This window comes from Hydra vulgaris, chromosome 03, assembly GCF_038396675.1.
Source record: "Hydra vulgaris chromosome 03, alternate assembly HydraT2T_AEP".
Lineage (NCBI taxonomy): Eukaryota > Metazoa > Cnidaria > Hydrozoa > Anthoathecata > Hydridae > Hydra > Hydra vulgaris.
In genome coordinates this window covers 21,179,737-21,201,696 of record NC_088922.1, presented here as the reverse complement: position 1 = coordinate 21,201,696, position 21,960 = coordinate 21,179,737, and the positions used below count along the sequence as shown (strand labels likewise).

At 29.4% G+C, this 21,960-nt stretch overlaps 2 protein-coding genes across 3 annotated transcripts in view; both read left to right on the top strand.

Annotated features, from left to right (window-relative positions):
* LOC101236587 (leucine-rich repeat serine/threonine-protein kinase 1) overlaps positions 1-14,437 on the top strand; it is a 216,950-nt gene extending 202,513 nt beyond the window's left edge. For both annotated transcript variants that reach the window (XM_065792620.1, XM_065792621.1), the window contains 4 exons: positions 11,021-11,211; positions 11,391-12,141; positions 13,679-13,717; positions 13,933-14,437. In XM_065792620.1, the coding sequence (XP_065648692.1) occupies positions 11,021-11,211; positions 11,391-12,141; positions 13,679-13,717; positions 13,933-14,276 (1,325 nt within the window). In that variant the 3' untranslated portion in view covers positions 14,277-14,437. The remainder of the gene's footprint in view (positions 1-11,020; positions 11,212-11,390; positions 12,142-13,678; positions 13,718-13,932) is intronic.
* Positions 14,438-21,320: 6,883 nt separating this feature from the next.
* Positions 21,321-21,890, top strand: LOC136078555 (uncharacterized). Its single transcript, XM_065794332.1, has one exon. The coding sequence runs from the start codon at positions 21,321-21,323 to the stop codon at positions 21,888-21,890; it is 570 nt and encodes a 189-aa protein (XP_065650404.1).
* Positions 21,891-21,960: the final 70 nt, after the last annotated feature.

Below are 21,960 nucleotides of genomic sequence, written 5' to 3'. Positions count from 1 at the left end.
TTTATATACAATAATTAGTTTTTTTTTACTAATTGTAAAAAAAAACTAATTATTGTATCAAAACTTTTTTAATATTCAATAATTTTCGTTCGTTAATAATTCTTAATTCTATTCCTATTTTCGTTTTTTGATGCTTATATTCAATTCTATTTCAGTTTTCGTTCTTCAGATATATCCTAATTTTAAGTTTTTATTCACATTAACGAAATCAATTATTTTTACTTAAAATTTTACTTCACGTTAATGAAAATATCACTGGTTGCAGCAGCTGATCAAATTAAAGTTTCTAGCAATCAAGTAACATTTTTTCTTATGTCTGTCTCACCAAATGCAGGAGTCTCAAAGGATATCTCTTAGTAGATCAACTGTGGAATGCACTTTTAAGAATTGAAAAAAGAAGAAGCATGATCAAATTAAAGTTTAAACTAAATAAAATCAGGGAGAGATTCTCCCACCAGAGTTTTCAGTTCTTCACTGGAATGATAAAATTATTGCAAATACTGAAGGAAAACCTTTTACCATACTCGCTGTTTTTATCTAAAAAAACATTCCTAACTGTCTACAAAAACAAATTTATTGAATTCAAAACTTGAAATTGGGAACAGCTGACCCACAAACAAATAAATGCATTCATCTTTAGCAAATGTTGAAATAATACTTGTCACTTGTTGAAATACCACAGCAAACAACACTGAGTGCTCCAGTTGCCATAGAATGCACAAATAGTGGCAATGAACCAAACAAAGACTTAAATCTGGTTTAAGATCTCACAGTTTTCAAGAACTTTATTGACAAAGAGGTGGATGAAGGAGTTTTGACTTCAATTGCAAAGTATAACTCGTACCTTACTATAGAAATTATGCCACTGGCACTCTTATCATTCCAAACACCATTAAACAGGAAATCTTCCAAAATCTTTTGAAAAAAAACTAACTTTTAACATTTAACTTAAAAAGCCTGTCATGCCTGGGCTACCAAGAACATTAATGCAAACAAAAATAAACTTTGGCTTCCTTTATTTCACCAGTGAATTAAACCCTTTTCATGCTTCTACAAAATTATTATATATATATTTTTTTAAATCCTTCTATGTGCAAATAAACATTGCAGAGAGAGGAATTGCAATAATTACAAATTATGCAAAGGTTATGACATAATAACAATTAAAACCAACAATTCATGTTTTAGCTTGTAGAACAATACCCAGCTTTGTGTAGTGATTTCAAGAAAGAAACATATAAGCAATGAACCGCTTAAATCTGAACAAGGCTACAAGCAACCATTTAAATCCTAACAAAGATACAAGCAACCACTATTTAATTTTGGGAGATGAATAATAAAGATCAAAGTTTGGTGTATATATATATATATATATATATATATATATATATATATATATATATATATATATATATATATATATATATATATATATATATATATATATATATATATATATATATATATAAATATATATATATATACTATTCAGACACTGGAATGAAACAAGGGAAATATTTCTCATATCATACTTGAACGGTTTTGCTTTATGTGTTAGGGCTGAATCTTGCTGAAAGGTATTGTCCATATACCTTCAATTATTTCATCTGCATGAGGTTTCACATTAACCTCTTCTTATAAGCAAATTCAAAATGACATCAAAAAATTCATATAAGCAAATTCAAAATGACATCAAAATGTCATTTAAATAGAGTTGCTGGTGAATTCTCCTTTATCAATAAATTTTAGTGAAAGTTTTCGTTCCTTGGAGAATGCACCAAAAAACCATAACTCTGGATGCTCTAGCAAACTTACACCATAAACTCATTTTGTTTGTTAGGGTGCTCAAACATGAATAATTTTTCATCAGAAAAAAATAATGGCGGGCCACTATGCCGTTTCTTTATCATTTTGCATCTCTTAACATGCTCAAGCTTATTTCTGTTTGCCAGACCAGCAGATAATTGTTTTTTATAAGCTTTTTGTAAACTAATCAAATTTCTGATGGTTTTGAAATTGTTTAAAATTCTTTTACAATACTCCTGATTAAATATTTTTCCTGATTCTGTCCAATTTTTTCACGCATAACCTTTATGAATTATTTTAGTACAAACCAAATCTTTTTTTCCCTGTTCTTTTTGGTGGAATTTCATCTCCAGTTTACTTAAAACATTTTATGGTAATAGATATCAACTTGCGGCAACATCTCAGATGTTTTAAATAACTAACAATTTTAATTGTTTTAAATTTTATTTTATTGAGACAAATCTCATTAATCACACTTTCTAACTATGATTTTTTTACTATTTCGAATGTTCTGAAAAAATTATATGTTTCAGAGAACCGATAAATACAGTTATTAGATATGCAAAAAGCAGTTTCATTGAAACAGAGGTTTATTAATAACAGTTCTTATATATATATATATATATATATATATATATATATATATATATATATATATATATATATATATATATATATATATATATATATATATATATATATATATATATGTATATATATATATATATATATATATATATATATATATACATATATGCATATATGCATATATGCATATATATAATATATATATATGCATATATGTATATATTATATACATATATATATATATATGTATATATTATATATATATATATATGTATATATTATATATATTATTATATATTATACATATATGTATATATTATATATATATGTATATATATATATATGTATATATATATATGCATATATATATATATATATATATGTATATATATATATGTATATATATATATATATATATATATATATATACACATATGCATATATGCATATATATAATATATATATATATGCATATATGTATATATTATACATATATGTATATATTATATACATATATATATATATATGTATATATTATATATATATGTATATATATATATATATGCATATATAAATATATGTATATATATATATATATATATATATATATATATATATATATTTATATATATATATATATATATATATATATATATATATATATATATATATATATGTATATATATATATATATATAAAGGACTGGTCAAAATTATAGCACAACCTATTAAATTAAGATTGTCGTGTAAAATTTTTGCATGCATCATATTGTTGAGAGGTACTGTATTTTGTAATGTGTTTACACTAGTCATTTAAAATGTGCACATAAAATTAAAAATTTTGTTCATTATTCATCTTAGAAATAAACAATTTTACAAACATATACAAAAATGTTGGTCAAATTTATAACACACTCTTATTCATACATAATTTTGACAGTGTGAATTATTAAATGCATTGATGCATTATTGCGTATGATATTTTATTTATCTACTAGCATCATAGTTAATTATATAAAATAGCAAACCTTGCAATTTTCAATATTTCTTAAGTAATTTTAAAATTAAAACAAAATTTATGCAATGGGTCGCAAAGCAGTGAGCTCTGAAGCTGAAGATTATTATATTATACAAGACAACGCACTGTGTCACAAAGCAAAAAAAACTCTGGAATGATTTTCAGCGAAGAATATTTGGCTCCTAGAATGGCAACAAATTTCACTAGATGCAAATTCGATTGATAATATTTGGTCAATTATTGGCCAAAAACTCAAAAATTACAACATAAGCAACACAAATGACCTAAAGGATGCAATTCAAGACATTTGGGACAAGACTTCAGTTGATCTTTGCATTAAATTGGTAAATTCTGTTCCAGATTATATTTCTCAAATTTTTAGAATTAAAAGGTTCAACAAATCTTCATATTACATCAAATTCTTATGTTTTTTTATCTAAAATTCGTGCCATGTGCTATAATTTTGACCAGCTTATTTTTCTGTATTATTACTAAGTGAACTTTAAAACATGTTAACTTTAAATGTATTTTCAATTTTCATTCATTTTTGTAAAAAGTAAAATTTTATTCTTCAGATAAAAAAGTAATTATAACTTTTCATTCAACCCTCTATTAAATTTCTATCATTCAATTTTTATTTTAATTTTGTGCTATAATTTTGACCAGTTCTTATATAGAGTACTTATACTTTTAAGTTGTCTGTTAATATCGATTAACAAACGACTTAAAAAATTGCAAGTTAGATGAGTCAGGAAAACAAGATGAAGGAAGCAAATTCCAAAGAACTTTTTTCAAAAGTTCTTTAGAAATCGCTTCCTTTTCCAAAGTTCAAAGAAAAAAACTAGACAATTAAGAATATTTGTAGCACTTAGGAACAGTCACAGTAAAAGGATGAGACTTGATTAAATGACAAGTAACATGAAAATTAATTTTAGTAGATGGCACAAGAGACGCTAGCTCTTTAGTGTAGTGCCCTGTTATAGTATTTATGAAAAAGAGAATGAGAAGTAACATTGCAATGATGTGATAATGGCTGGAGGTTGGCTGCAAGAGCAGGTCCAACTAAGTTTACAATGTGTTTGTGCACCTTGTCTAAAAGAGAAAGGGCATCATTTGAAGATCCGCCCCAGATATGTCAACAGTATTTCATACAAGGTCTGATTTGAGATTTATAGAGATAAAGAATAGAATTCTGAGTAAGAAAGTGGCAAGCATGATAAAAAGATGCAACCTTATTAGATGCTAATTTTACAATGGATTTGATATATGGTTTTCAAGAAAGATCAGAAGTAAGAGTTAATTTTAGAATGTGAAGGGTAGATGACTCATCAAGTACATTACCGTTCATAAATATAGGAAGATCTAGATTATTGCAATAAAGATTATCTGAAAAAAATTGAGTTTTATCCAGGTTAAAGTTCACCAGCCTCTAAGAGTCCATGCTGTAGCAGAAGTGAGATCTTTTTCAAGCTCAAATGCCCCTTGCAAACAATCAGAGAGTGTTTGCTTCTTATCAAGACAAGAATAAATGGTAGTATCATCAGCGAACAATGCCACTTAAGATGTAAAAGTTTCTGGGAGATTCTTAATGTAAATTAAAAAATGTATAGGGCCAAGAATAGAATCTTAAGGAACCCCTAAAGTTACAGAATATGAAAAAGATTACTGTCCACTTTTGTACTATAATTAGAAAGATTCAATAACCTTAAAGATGTTAACTAATGCACTGTAAGAGGAGAGCTTTTGGAGAAGACCAGCTTGCCAAACTTTATCAAAAGCTTTAGAAATGTCAAGAGCGATAGCCTTAACCTCTCCACCATCTAATGCACGATAAAACCTATTGGTTATTACCATTAACAAATCAGCATTAACAAATCAGTAGAACAAGAAGATCAAAATCCATATTGATTATCAGAAAGTAGGTTATTAGATTCAAGATAAGAAATTAATTGTTAAAGACTCAAAATCCTTGCTTATGATAGTAAGAAGACTAATGGAGCAGTAGTTAGATGAGCCATATTGCTCTCCAGAATTTTCGAAAAGCCCTCCAGTAGGCTGGAAAACATGACTCTGAAAAGCACTTTTTAAATAGTTTCGAAAGCACAGACAATAGCTCTGAGGAACACTTTTGCTAAACTATAACAGGTATGTTGTCCAGATCACAAGCTATAAAAGAGTCTAAGCTGGAAATCACTTTAGATACAGAAGCTGGAGTGATACGAATGTCAGGCAATGGGTTAAGTTGTTTGTCACCTATATCAGGTAAAACATGACTAGTAGAATCAAGATATGATATTGATGAGAAGTTTTTAGCAAACAATCCAGCTTTGTCTTTAGGTGAGGTGACAAAATCTGAACCATACAATAGAGGTGCAATAACAGATTTGCTCTTATTATAGATACTGTTAAAGGTTCTCCAGAAGTCACAAGAGTTTAATTTTTTAAGATGAAATACAAGATTTTGTGACCTGAAAATAGCGGGCTTTGGCATTAGACAAAACCTATTTACAATGGTTTCTAGCAATAGTAAACAAACGTCTGTTTTCTGAAGAATTGTTTTGCTGGTAGATATGAAAGTAACAGTTAAAATTGGAAATTGCAGTAGCACAATGAGAGAAAAACCATGGAAAAGAGTGAAGCTTGACTTGGAATCATCATAAAGGAATAAAAGATTCCATGCCAGCCTGAATCCAAGAAGTTACGTAAGAAGCATATTTTTCAGCAGGAAGATGATAGATTTTTACCCAAGGGCCATCACAAAGAAAATCACAGAAGGAGTCTCAGCTTTAAGGTAGTTGTAAGGCGTACAATAATAGAGGGATTCTGATGATGAAGAAGAATGAGATAAAAGTTTTAGAGAGATACAATTTGATCTCTCTCAGAAGCACCTAAGGGTGAATGTGAAGAAACTGAGAACTGACTATGGTTAGAAACAAGACATAATAGTAGTCTGTGGATTCAAACCTAGTTTCCTAATAAATGGGTGAATTCTTACAAATGTAAATGTCCAGGCCAAGCATGTGACTGTTGGAGTTTTTACAAATTAAAGGAAGATAACCATCAGCACTAAGATCTCAAAATAAAAGAGCTGAACTCATATTAGTCTCAGAAAGAGCAAGTAGGTCTGGTGAACTTTGCAAAAGGTAAGACTCGACAGAAGAAAAATTACTTAGAAGACAACGAATATTAGGGAATGATAGGTTTAGAGAACTTGGTGATAACGATGGTTTTTTGTATTTTACAGTTTTTAGTACATTAGTCATTTTTTAATTTGTTAAAGAACTTGACATAAAGCACAGATAGTACTCAGTATACTATTAAATTGTCCAAGCAATTGCCTCAATACTATTAATAAGCCCTAAGCCTTAACAAAGGGTTGTAAATATGGCCTCGACAATGCATGCCAAAAGTACAAACAGAGGCACCATCCATGCGCAACAAGGCATTGTTCATACTCTAATATAATTAAAAGTTGTTGGTGGAATCAGTATCTCTGAGAGCTACCACAGAGTTTGGGAAACCTGACTACCAGCTGGTCCCAGAACCATAAAACTGAGTTTTATAGCTGTACCCTCATTAGGAGATAATAGAAATAAGTTGCCTAGTCATAAAAACACAGGCAAAATTCATGCATGGAGTTAATGAGATCCATTCAACAACTTAAACTGGTAACAATGTGTTATAAATACAACTACACCAGCCTAATAGATGAATTAAGAAGGGGTGCGAGGCTGGTCAACACATAGAATCTGCTTACCTCTTAATACATATATATATATATATATATATGTACATATATATTTATATGTATATATATGCATATATATATATATGTATACATATATATGCATATATATACACATAAATGTTTACACATATATATACATATATATACATACATATATATATATATATATATATATATATATATATATATATATATATATATATATATATATATATATATATATATATATATATATATATATATATATATATATATATATATGTATATATATATATATTAGGGTGGCCCTTATATGATGATAAAAAATTAAATAAGAGCAATGTTAAGTCTGACCATTTTAAATGGTTCCATTTCATACAAAAAAATTATGTGTAAAGTTTCATAAAAAAATATTAATATTTAGAGGTGGCTCAACGCCGTCAAAGTTTTCTCATATACGAATTTTTGATGTCTGTGACAGAATTCAGCACATTTTGCCATCAGTTTCATACAGAAAATTAATTCTAACTACTAAAAACAGTTCTTAATTACAGAGACAAACACAGAAACAATAGAATACACAAAGTTACACATCTTCACTTAGTTGAACTAGTTAATTGTGAAGTAAGGTGGATTTTTTCACATTCGGAAAGTTTGCCCGGTTCTGTTCGATAACCTGCAGAGCATATTGCAGCTGTTCTTCGCTCTTAAATCGGCCAGACTTTGTTGCATCTTGGATCAAGGCAACTCCTCGTTCTGCATGGTCGTTTGTTACTGCCTGGGATTTCACGATTGCCTCTGCAACCTTGAAGTCATCTCTCCTGTTCCATGATTCAGGATCTTCGGCCAGGAATCCATCTGGCATGCCCAGAATAGAAAACAGGTTTCTGCTTCTTTTTGAGACAAAATCAGGAAGCGTCTTTTGTTGTACTGTCGCCAAGTCCACCACGACACGTTTCAAAGGTACTTCTTCTCCTTCCTGTTCTAATGATCTTTTAACAATTTCGCGCTTCGTAGTGAAATCCACTTCTGGATCGAAGAGGCTGAAAAGGATCAAATCTTCTGACAGGTACCAAAGATGGCCCGCAAGCTTGCGTGATGTTGCGGCACCAATATCTTGATCAGGGTAAGCCTGGAGTTGTTGAATAAGTTGTAGATCATTCCTAGCAGCTTTGTAAGCCAGAGGCGCCAAAAACCAGAACGTGATATAAACCTTTGCAAGAAATATGTTCACACGTAGGAGGCCACGAGACTCTCGCAAGGTCAGCTTAAACTGTGATCGAAACAGCCAAACCTTTATACTGTAAATGGCTTTCGCCATCCATCGAGCTTGATGCATTGACCCAGGCGCTCGAAAATTCTTCCAATCTGTAGGCTTTCTTCCTAAAAAGATGAGCATCAGTTTGAGCAGCTCGCGATAGTCATCTCGTGGCTGATGATCTTGCAGCTGCTGTTCACAGAAAACAATGATTACATGTTTGACTTCGGAGAGTTCAGCTGAGGCAACATCATCCGAAAAGGCATCTTCATAACTTTCCTGGTCAAAGGATGACCACTGTGCTTGAAATCGTTTGAAAACGAGTATTTCCGGAGCTTTACTGGGTCCCATACAGACACAAAAAGCAGCAGCCAATACCAGTTCCATGATGTGATGTCGACAATCAAAGTGCAGTAGAGGCCGCCCTAGTAGCTGTTTGAGAAGAACGCAAGCGCCAGACAGCCGACCGGTGTTGGAAGAGGTTGTATCGAAACACATACCATGGACAAAGTTTTCCAGCTCCCATTTTCGGATAGCATCATAGACTGCTTTGGCCTCGTCTTGTCCAGTGCCTAAAAAGTAATTTATAGTAGTCTTTATTAAAGTTTGTCTGACATGATTTCACATTCACATTTCATAATAATAAATGATTTCGAAATTTATAAAAACATTTAACTAAAATAAAAGTAGGCATATATATTATACCATTATATATTATACCATTATGTATTACCTGCAGGAATCTTTGGAATATCCAAAAGCTTTGTCTTCCCCATTGTTGTGACAAGAATGGGCAACCTATCCACCTTCTCTGTTCCAGTCAGATCTTGCATCAGCTTGCCATCCCAGTGTACTGTAAGAGCAGTATTTGGCTTGAAATGTTGAATGATTCCGGAGGCAATTTGCTGTCGATGTTTCCGACGGAGTCGTTGGATGGTTGATCTATTCAAAGCGAGTGATTCAGCGTCTTGTCCAAGAGCCCTCGAAGCCTCAATGATGACCATCATAGCAGCCCTGTCGCTCATTTTATTTCTATCAAGCATAGATGCCAGCTGTGGTGAAACAACACTTTGGCGTCCTTGCTTTCATGATGAAGAAGAAGGAGTAACAGTACTTGTGCTTAGAACTGGATCCTCATCTTCAGGTTCAGACTGACTTTCTTCTTAATCAGCGCTGCTGCTCTCCAACACAGCTTTATCTAGCAAGGTGTTTTTATCAAGTTGAGATCGATGTACTCTCTTTTGCAATATCTGCTTTCTCTCATTCTGCTTTTTTTGTTGTTGAAGCAGAACCTTATCGATTCCGCCCATGCAGCCAGGTCGTCCCTTTTTTCTTTGAGATTCCAGAAAGACCTTATCTTCTTGATTCTCAATTAGCTCCATGGCGTCAGCATGTGCAATGTCGAACAGTTCTTCTATTGCGGCTGAAAATGCGGTTTCATTTGTTTGTTGAGTCTCGGTCTTGCGGCTCTTGTTTTTCTTTAGACTTTTCCACTCGAAGAATAATTGCTCAAGCTTTTTGATGGAATCTTGATGATGCCTTGTTGGAATTTTAGCTCGAAACCAGAAATCTTCAACTTTCTCAATAGCGTGGGTTGCAGCCTTTCGAATATCCTCTTTCAAAACATTGTGGAGATGTAGAAAGTGACCAAGAACCTGCTTCCCTGATGGCAATTTACTACCTTCAATTCTTTCAGCAGGGCTAACAAGATAAATTTGTGAACGCAATGCCATCTGAAAATGCCAAACAGATTTATACTAATCATCATAATATTATAACATAATATTAAACTATGCAATTTTTGGCATAAACAAATTACAAAATTACACATGCCATTGACATGCCATGCAATAATACAAAACGAAATCTACAGTCATACAGACTCCCTCATATAATTATATATATAACATAATATATTTTATAATTAAATTGACATACTAACCTTTGCTGATTGCTAATATCTGTGATTATTGATAACTATTAAATAGAAATTTTATTTTGATTAATTAACAAACAACAGTAGAAGAAGAAATTTATAATACAAGATGGCTACAAAGAACTAGCACAAGATTTATTTAAATATTATATAAGATGCCCAATAGGTGCTAATATTAAATTATATTACATGTTTAGTTTTGTTTACTGAAAAAAATGACTGAAGAAAATTATGAATTAATAAAATTACTGAGGAAAATTATAAATTATTTATTTAGATATATTGAAGAACATTTTTTTATGCGTTATTACCTTTATATTTATTATAATTTTATATTTAATTATTTTTTAGATTAGTACATTATTGAAACATGATATCTAGTTCAAATTATTGATTGAAATATATTTATTCATTTAATATTCAAAATCATTTATTGAAAAGAACCTGAAATTTTTTTTCGCCGATTTTGGTATTCTCACAAAACTAAAGCTTAGTTGAGCCACCTCTAAGTATTGGTTAATCCTGCTCATATTTGGCCTGAATTATTTTTTTATATATTGGAACTCATCTGAGGGGTCAGACAATGATATTTTAAAACTTCAAAAATAAGGGCCACCCTAATATATATATACACTAACTTACTTTTACGGATTAAGAAGTTATAAAAATAATGAAATTATTTTTGCAGACCTGGATGAAAACTTCTACTTACAGTGTGTAAAGACTTGTTCTTCAAATTTTTGTAAACAAAGTAATGTGTCTGTTAATGATTTGATTGGTTCACATGTTTGGTTAATCAGCAGTCGAATTAATCATTCTCCAGGACATAGTATTTTGACAGTATTTTCATATGAAAATTTTAAATATGTACATGAGTTTGTAAGATTTTTTTATTAATTTTGATGTTTTTACTCTTAACTTTTTATGATTTGTTAAAATACAACCATTACCTTAACTCGAGTATATTTTGTTAATGGTGTTTAGTACATTAATACAATAATCTAATGTCTTCTGATGGAGTGTACCTATGAGATCATCTTTCATAATTTTCTTTTTAGAATATTCAACTTAAGGAAAATGTTATCACAGCATGTTTAGTTGGAAATACGCTGTGGTTAGGAACAGAGAAAAGTACTTTTAAAGTCTACTGTACTTCAAAGTACCAACTGGTTGCATATGGCAGATGTATTAATAATGCATTTTTACTTTGCATTTATTATTTTGCTTTAAAAAAACTTGTTGTTTGCACACAATCTGATGGCAATGTTCTGATATATAGTGATGATGTTTATTCATTAAGAAGAAATAGTTCTTTAGAATCAACTGATGATTGTGCGCACCCTTCAACAAAATTAGTTTTCTTGAAGCCTCTAAATTCCTTTTCATTAGGCAGTCCCATACATTGTATATGTGCTGTTGAATCTTATGCTTTCAGAAAAGATATGTTACCAAATGACTTTTACAATTCTGATACAAATATGAATACTGATAAATATGAGTTATGGTGTGGCCAAGAAAAAGGGTGTATTTCAATACTGAGAGCAAGTTCACTTCCTTCAAACGATAAAATAGAAACTTTATCAATTCAAGAGAAAAACCTTCCAGGTTTTTCAAATAAAGTTGTTACTTATTTAGAAACAAATCAAAGCTTCGAATCTGATTATCAAAATAAAGATTTTTCCAAAAATAACTTATACAGCTATGTATGGATGGTTGTGTATCCTGGTACAGAAGTGAAAAGATGGAATGTAAACTTAAAAACCGTTGAAGGAGTGTTTAATGCTAAAAATTATTCTGTAGTACGCAAGGGTTAGTTTTGTGTTGTTTGTTTTAATATTTAATAACTTTTTGGTTTAATCTCTTATTCTAACTTTCTGCTTAAATAACCCAAACCTTTTTTGGTTTTAATTATACTATTATTTATATTTATATATATAACACGAGGCTACTAAAAATTTGCGCAAAATTTGAACGTTCAAAACTCGCAAACATATTCGAATATTTCTGCAGTTCGAAGTTAAATATATACACTTGACATTCTTATTTTATAATCTGATACTGATTTTGGCAATTAAAATTATATAAATAAAATGGATGAAGTTAAAGAAAACGACAAACGAAAGCTTATTGGAAACTTCTATTTAGATAACACAGACAATGGGAAAATATCTACAGTGCATTATTTTATGCAAATGAAAGTTGCAAGGCCAATAATTTATAATATTATTAAAAGAGTTTATTATTAAAAGACTGTATTGACCTTAAAAGAAAGTCGGGAAATGGCAAAAAACCATACAAAATGGACATAAGAAAAATTACTTCACTCGTTAACAAGGTTGAAAATAAAGTTGGAATCTCCCAGAGAAACCTTGCATTAAAATATGGGATTCATAGAAGTTATGTTTATAAATTTTTTAACATGCATGGACTTAAATATTTCAAAAAAATAGAAAGAAAGCACCAGAAAGCTCTGAAATTTAAATAATTAAACAAAAACAACGACTGTTAAAACTTTCGAAAACTTTTTTCTGGCCGTCAAACGAGTTTGAAATTATCATGAATGACGAGTTCTATTTTACATTGAGCAGCCAAAACACACCAGGAAATGATGGCTTTTATAGCCAAGATAAAGATAAAACTGAAAATAATATTAAATATAAGTTTAAATCAAAGTTTCAAGCGAATGTTTTAGTATGGATTGCAATCATTTGATTTGGTAAATTAAAGCCTTTCTTTGCAATTAAGAATAATACCATTGATGCGCAAATATATTCCAAAGAATGCATTGAAAAGAAACTTGTTCCCTTAATCAGTTCGCATCACAAAAATATAAAATATATATTTTGGCCTGATGGTGCAAACTGTCATTATGCATAGCTAACAATTGAAACTTATAAGAAGTTTAATATAACCTATGTTTCTAAGGATGGTAATCCACCAAATGTACCGCAATTAAGGCTTATTGAGACATTTTTGGCTCACCTAAAACAGAGTCTATTTCAATGATTTCAAAGCAAAAAATCTTAACTACTGAAAAAGAGAGTTCAACTTAAGTTACAAGATTTCAGTCCAGAATACTTTGAAAACTTCATTTGCTCGCTTAGGACTAAAATTCGCTATGCTGTTGATCATGGGCCACTTTCAGTTATAAGATGATCTATTATTGCTATCCTTACTTATTTGATCAGTTGTGAAGCAATAATATAATTTAAAAGACAATTATAAGCAATTCTTTTTTGTGCAAATTTTTAGTAGGCCCGTGTTAATATCCACTATGCTACGCTAATGAAATAAATTATTTGTCATATTTTTAGTTCTTTTATAAAAATTATTTTACATATTTTAGTGAACTCTGTGAAGCCGCCAAAGAAAATAATAACTGAAGGTAGATAAACTTTGCGATAATCAATAATAAATAAATTTATTTAAAAAGCTTAAACTTCAGTTTTAAATGTGTTTTTTTATTTCGTTCATATGAATTCTTGTATTCTTCTAAAGAAGAAACTATAGAAAATTTAATTAAAAGATATAAAATTTAAAATACTTGTATTTCTTTCTTCTTTTGGTTTACTGAAACGTTTTTATTAATCTGTATTTTAGATTATCAGGCTCAAATTCAATCTTTGGTTGTCGTTGAAGACAAAATGTATGTTGGAACATCTTTTGGTGTATTTTTTACTTGCGATGCTTATAAAATGATACCTTATACGTGGTTAAGATGTTACAAAGAATGTTTAACTGCTATTGTACCATGTCGTATGCTTTCAAATCGAGAAAGAAAGATTAGTCAGAAAGAAAATCAGCTAATATTAACTTGCGGTCAAATGCCTTTGGATCGTTGGCCTAATAATATTGATTGTGGCAATAATCAAACCAACGTCAAAAGAGGCACTACTCTGATGACGTGGAGTGTAAATTCGCTGAATAATAATTTTAAATCCTAGCAGTATAACTTATACTTTTGTAATTTTTAAATACAATAACCTTTATGTTATTTAGCTTTTAAATCTAGAGAATGTTGTGAGAATGCTAAGAGTGCTTATTGTTAAGTACGGTAGCACGCAATATTACGCAATTATAAAAAATAAAACTGAATGAATAAAAATATTATCGTAGATGTTATTCAAGGTGGCCACAGCTCCTCTAAAGTCCACTTTTTTTAAAATCTCTAAAATCCTCTAAGTATGATCAAATCTCTTCCTTATGAAAAATATGATCAAATCTCTTCTTTAACTCCTCCTTTTTTATTTTTTCATTTCTCGATGGCAGTATATGTTAAAAATGCCCATTCTTGGTCTGCAAAACTGGTTAATGCCTAAGGGCACATGGTTGTGAAAAATTGCTTTAGCAAGTCCATGCCATTTAAATATAAATGGTATTTTTGACACCTGTGTAAACCCTCCATGTGTAAAAACATGGTCGTTAAACCTATTTAAAAAAAGTCCTCTAAAATTCTATATTTTTATTTAAATTTTGTAGTTTTGCAAAAAAAAAATTTTTACGTCTAATTTTTTACATCTAAAAAATTAGATGTAAAAAATCTCCTCTGAAATCCTCTAATATCCTCTTTTTTTTATGAAAATTTTACGTTATAACATAATCGCAGATCTTAAATACAATACTATAAAAACGCATGCCCACTGTATTGATATCTAGTTTGAATGTAATTTAATTTGTAATGTAATTTAAGCACAATTATTTGGTTTAAGTTTAGTTTATGTAAAAATTTCATTAAATTTATACGATATAGTGCAATTACTCGTTTAATGTTTAATTTTTACTATATTAAAATTTTTACAGTGTGGAACTATTCGGTTTTGTTTGTATTTAATTTAGTTTATACGGTATAGTGTAATTATTTGTTTTATATTTAGTTTAAATTAATTCTTAAATAATACGATTTATTGGAATTATTCTTTTTATATTTAGTTATGGAATTATACTTTTTATATTTATATAATTAATACGGTTTAGAGGAATTATGATTTTTTTTTTTTTTTAATTTCAATCAAATTTAATCTACACGGTTTAGTGCAGTTATTCGTTTTTTATTTAATTTACATTTTTAGTTTAATTTACTCTATATGGTTTAGTTCCACACAACATTATGTATGATCGTGAAAAAACTCAATTCATCTTTGTTATTTAAAAAAGATATAAGTTATTTTGATTCTTTGAACATCAAAACGTTGTAGGAGTTGAACATCGAAACATTGGATAGACTGTGGAAAAAGCCAGTCTTCATTATGTTAGTATTTATACGCGCCGAAAGCGAAGGTAACTGACCTTTGCATATATGGATCATTTGATAAGCATTCTGTAATCTGTGTTATTGTAAAATATACAATCTCTATTTTATTCGAATGCGTATCGGCAAAGTCAAGAATCTCGAAAGGAATTCAACAAGATTTGCGCTAATGTTAAAAAACAAATTAAAAGATCAACTCGAGAATACGAAATGGATTTAGTAAAAAGAGCAAAGCTAAAACCTAAACTTTTATTCTCTTACGTAAATAAAAAAAACAAAATGTCAAGTCCCAAATTAGAGCCATGAAAAATAAAAAAGATCAAATTACAACTGAAATATCAGACATTTCAAATATGTTAAATAAGCAATTTAAGTCAGTCTTTGTAAAAGATGAAATACCAAGCAATACCCAAGTTCTTGCAAAGATGTAAAAATAAGTGTGATGACAGTAGATTATCTGATATGATTACCAATGAAAAAGTACTTAATATGTTAGAAAGTATTGGTGAGTCAAAAGCGATGGGCTTTGATGAAATTAGTCCGTTTGTTTTAAAACATGCTGCTAAAGGTTTTGTTGATCCAAGTTTCTATATTTTCAAATTGAGTTTTGACACTGGTTATGTCCCATACCATTGGTCTGTTGCAAATATACCACCTATTTATAAAGGGGGATCAAAACTTGAACCAGAAAACTATAGACCAATATCCTTGACGTCTGTGATTTGTAAATTGTTTGAAAAGCTTATTCGGGACATAATTCTAGAACATTTAGTTTCAAACAGTCTTATTTCTGAAAGACAAACTGGTTTCGTTCCAAACAAATCATGCACAACAAATTTGATTGAGACAATTGACACCATTACATATGAAGCTGCAAAGGGTAAACCGTTGTGCGTAATATATCTTGACTTCTCAAAAGCTTTTGATAAAGTAGAACACAAAAGGTTATTGAAAAAGATTGAAGCATATAGTATAACAGGAAAATATATAACTGGATTAGAAGTTTCCTTACAAATAGGAAACAAAGAGTTACTATTGGTAATACATTTTCAGAATGGGTATCTGTTACCAGTGGCGTTCCTCAGGTTTCAGTTCTGGGTCCCATTTTATTTCTGCTATTCATAAACGATTTGCTAGAAGTTGTGCAAAACACATTTAAAATGTATGCTGACGATAGCAAATTAATAGCCATAGAAGATTCTCTTGATAAATACTCATAAATACAAACTGATTTTGACAACATTCTGAAATGGTGTAACGATTGGCGTATGGAACTTAATTGCAAAAAATGTAAGGTGATGAGATTCGGCAATCAAAATGTTCTTCAAGGTATTGTTAAACCATACACATTAAATGTAAATGGAATGAATTATGACATCACCAACAGTGTAATAGAGAGAGATCTTGGTATTTTTGTACAACCGGATATGAAATGGAAACATCAAACACAAGTATCTGTTAACAAAGCTTCAAAAATACTAGGTTTGTTAAAAAATGCCTATGAAAGTAGAGATTGTAATATGTGGAAAATTTTGTATACAACCTATGTTCGACCTCATCTTGAACTTGTGGCTCCAGCATGGAGTCCGCCAAACCTAGCTGAAATTTCAATGCTTGAACGAGTTCAACACAGGGCCACAAAAATACCTTACTCAAATCGAAGGCTTTGTTATAAAAAGCGGCTAGTAAGAATGGGGTTAAAGACTTTAAATCTTAGAAGAAAACGAGGAGATTTGATTCACTTTTACAAGGTATTGAATCATTTAGAGTATGTTAATCTGAATGTCAAGCCAGTCTTTAAGTCAAATGTTGAATTAGATGGCCCGTGTTCCTCAACTAGATCACAAATATAAAATCGGGATGCAGTATTTTACCCCTCACGAAATAAATGACTTTCTTGCATCGGTCAGTTCAAGGATACATTTCTTCTCAAACAGAGTGTGCCAAATTTGGAACAAACTTCCGGATATTGTTGTAGAGGCCGAGAGCTTAAACAAGTTTAAAGCAAGCCTTGATGAATGGTTTATGAATAATAAGGAAACATTGATTTAATAAAAATAAAAAAAAGTACTGGGCTGCTATAGCTGAACGTTGCTACGTCTCAGCTTGTGGATAAAATCCACGCAGTTTTATAACTAACAAACTAACTATATTATATTAGCGTTATAAATACCGTTATATTACAAAGTATTCACATAAATATTTATTTAAACTCATATATTTAATTTTGGTCTACCGGATCCCTTATATTTACAGAAAAATGTGTGAATTCTGTTTCTTTGATCCCGTTAACTTTGGCTTTCAATATTTAAAGTTTTTCTATATTTAAAGTTTTTATTAATAGAACTACTGAATTATTATCTTTACAAAAACAAGAAATTATAAAACGACTCATTTTCGATAAAAACCTTCTCTTAATTAGAGCAATTATCTTTGATAAATTGGAATCTTATTAATACTACTGAACTAAACAATATGTACAACTCATTTTTTATGGCCAACGACACCGGGGGAGGCCAGGGAGCACGTGTTTCTCCCCTCCCTCCCCTCTCATCCCCCCTCCTCCTCACACACACACTTTTTTTCTAAAGGACCTTTATTTTTTATAAAAAAATTCTAGATATAGAAGACTTTTTTTAAGAATTGACAATTGTGCCACCCCCACCCCTTCCACTTCAAAACCCGTGTCGTCGGCCCTATATATTAAAATATTTTATGAAATTTACGAGGTAAATTTTCCAATATGCGAGATTTGTAAAACAAATTAAAATATAAAATCACCATGGATTACAAAAGATTTAAAAAAATCCTCGAAAATAAAGCAAAAACTGTATACTAAATAGTTAAAACTTAAAACAATTGAAAATAAAACACTATAAAACTTATGCAAAACAATTTGAAAAACAATAAAAAACCTTAAAAAAGTTAGTACACTAATCTATTTGAAAAATACAAAAATAATTCTAAAAAACATGGAAATGTATAAATGAAATCATCAGTAATCATAAAATAAAAATGTGCTCTCTGCCCAAAGATATTGAAATAAATGGCGAACTCTTAAATGATCCTATTAGAATAGCAAGCAAAATAAATAAATATTTCGTATCAGTTGGACCAAACTTAGCTAAAAATATCCCTATTGTCAATAATTTAGCAAGTGACGCTCCTTCTTCTTTAAACAATTATCTAAATATTTTTGAAACAACATTTAAAGAGTTTGAATATGCCTACAAAATGATTAAATTTAATAAAGCGGTTGGACCAGGCGATATCAATGGAAATATTGTTATTGGTTCTTATGACATCATTAAAAATATTCTTTTTAAAATTTTTAGTTACTTTATTTTTCTTTATTATTTTTCTGAATAACGTCACATAAACAGTATCAAAAGATAATTTAAATATTAAAGATAAAAGTTTTTGCGTAACTCAAAACTGCTAAACGCAAAACCTTTTCGCAGGCAAAATGCGAGCTGCGTAACGCTTTTTAACAAGGCCTGCACTGCTCACTTAAACCAGCAGTATAAGATAAATACAGTGTAAGATATATATTTATAAATTATATTGCCAAACAATCATTACTATCAATATATTTGCCTTTACTCAATAATACCTTATTTACAACTTTCTTGCTATTTTACTCCAAACATATAAAACACTATAATCATAACTTTTACTATATTGTAAACTGTACATTTTTTGTGTGAATTATATATACATATATGTACATATATATATATATATATATATATATATATATATATATATATATATATATATATATATATATATATATATATATATATATATATATATATATATATATTTATATATATATATATATATATATATATATATATATATATATATATATATATATATATATATATATATATATATATAAATTATGTCAGTGTATTCTACAAATAGAGTGCTCAATGTTCTTAAAGAACAGAGCAATAATAAATAAATTAAGCAATAATAAAATGCACACACACACATAAACATGTAAACACATTATACCAGAGGCGGATTTAAATCCTGTCAAGTGCTGTAAGTGACGGGTTAAAAAAACTATACTTTGCAGCTTTTGGAGCAGTTTTTTCATTGGTTACAAATATAGAACAAAGTGTTTCCTTTAAATCGTGATAAAGAGTTTTTGAGTTTTAATGTAAAATCACTGCTTAAGTTCAATCCACAAAAAATGTAGTTTTTTAAATAATAATGATTTTAGTTTATTAAAAAACTTTTATAAAAAACTTTTATAAAAAACTTTTCCATGAGAGACTGGCTCTGTATTACATTTTTCAACAGTATTTTTTCTTTTAGTTCTATATCGGATAATGAACTACGTCTACAAACTTCAGTTGACAATATATTACATCTCAATGATCTGCCAAATGATCTTTCGCTCTTTCCTTGCTCTCGAGAATCTGATACTTTTAATCAACTTAATAGTTACTTTAACTTATCAGTCAAATAACAACGACGATGATGATACGAACATAGTTGAGAATCCAATCAATTGTAAATACATTGATAATGAAAAATTTAACTCTTCAAACAACAATATTAATTGCTTTTCTCTATTTCATTTAAATATCGCTTCATTAGTTAAACATTTTGACGAATTAACCTCACTTTTATCTCTAATAAATTATGAATTTAGTATAATTGGAATTACAGAAACTAAGCCGAAATCTGATTTACTCCCAACAACTCCAATTAATCTTAGTGGATATGTTTATGAACTTACTCCAACAAAAATTTCATTTGGAGGGGCTCTACTTTACATTTCTAATAAACTAGTTTATAAATCTAGAAATGATTTACTTATGCATAAACTCCAATTCTTAGAGTCTGTTTTTGTTGAAATCATTTTCCCTAAAAAGTCTAATATCATAGTAAGCTGTGTTTATCGCCATCCTAACATGGATATTAATGAATTTATTGTTTTTTTATCTAGCTATTCTATTTGAAAAACTTGCTGTTGAAAAAAATAAAACTATCTTTATAATGGGTGATTTTAATATCGATCTTATAAAAGCAAGCTCAGATAATTCAATCTCGAGTATTTGAACACCATTGCTTCAAATAACTTTCTTCCTTTTATATCTTTACCAACAAGAATTACCAATCACTCAAGTACTTTAATTGATAATAAATTTTCTAATTCAACTTCTAAAGATATTTTTTCCGGCAATCTAACTATTACAATATCGGATCATTTGCCACAGTTTCTAATTTATTCATCTTTTAAAAAAAGAATTATTAATTCTCGAAAAAGCAATATTATTCTTCGAAACTTCAAAAAATCAAATAGTGAAGAATTCAGGAATGATTACTCGGAAATCAACTGGGATAAAGTAATCAAAGTTTCCAGTAGTAATACAAATAAATCATATGAAAATTTCTTCACTACCTTTAACTCACCGTTAAAAAAAACACGCACCGTTAAAAAAAACTAAGTAACCGTGGCTTAACTTGAAGCCTTAAACCATCAATTATTCCAGCAATTTTAACCTCGATAAAAAAATGAAACAATTTATTTAAGAAGTTCCTTAAAAAAAAACTAATGACAAACTCATTCTTGAAATAAATCACAAAACCTATAGAAATTTACTTGTAACACTTATTCGAAGAAGCAAAAAAAACCACTTTTCTAACTACTTTACTACCAATAGCAATAGTTTGAGAGCTACGTGGAAGGGTATTAGAACTCTTTTGAATATACGTTTGAATGATATCTCATATACATCTTGTATATCTTCAAACAACACCATTGGAAATTTTGAATTCCTTTTTTAAATCGGAAATTTTGAATTCCTTTTTTATTTCAATCCCTGAAGAACTGCAAAAAAATATTCATTCATCTCATACTGACTTCCATAAGTATTTAAAAACATCAAACCCTGACTCTCTTTTCATTAAACCTACTGAAAAAAATGAAATAATATCAGTTATTCTTTCTCTAAATGATGGCAAGGCTTCTGGTCCAAACAGCATTTCAACCTTTATTCTAAAATTTCTTGCTAATGATATTTCCTCAGTACTTTCTAAACTATTTAATCTCTCATTTGCTACTGGTATATTCCTTAATATTTTAAAAACTGCATCTGTTAAACCAATCCATAAAAAAGACTCAAAACTTGACTGCAATAACTATAGACCAATATCATTATTATCAAGCAAAATTCTTGAACAACTAATGTATTCTCGTATCTACCACTTTCTTAATAATTCTAAGTGTCTCTACGGCCGTCAGTTAGGATTTTGTTTAAAACACTCTACTTCCCAATGCACTTATTAGCATTACTGAAATGATTCGTGGTGCGATTGATAGTGGTTCTTTTGCCTGTGGCGTCTTTATTGATCTCCAA

Bases quoted from the DNA above. Each gene is read 5' to 3' on its own strand.
- LOC136078555 (XM_065794332.1), top strand. From the start codon at position 21,321: ATGATATCTCATATACATCTTGTATATCTTCAAACAACACCATTGGAA.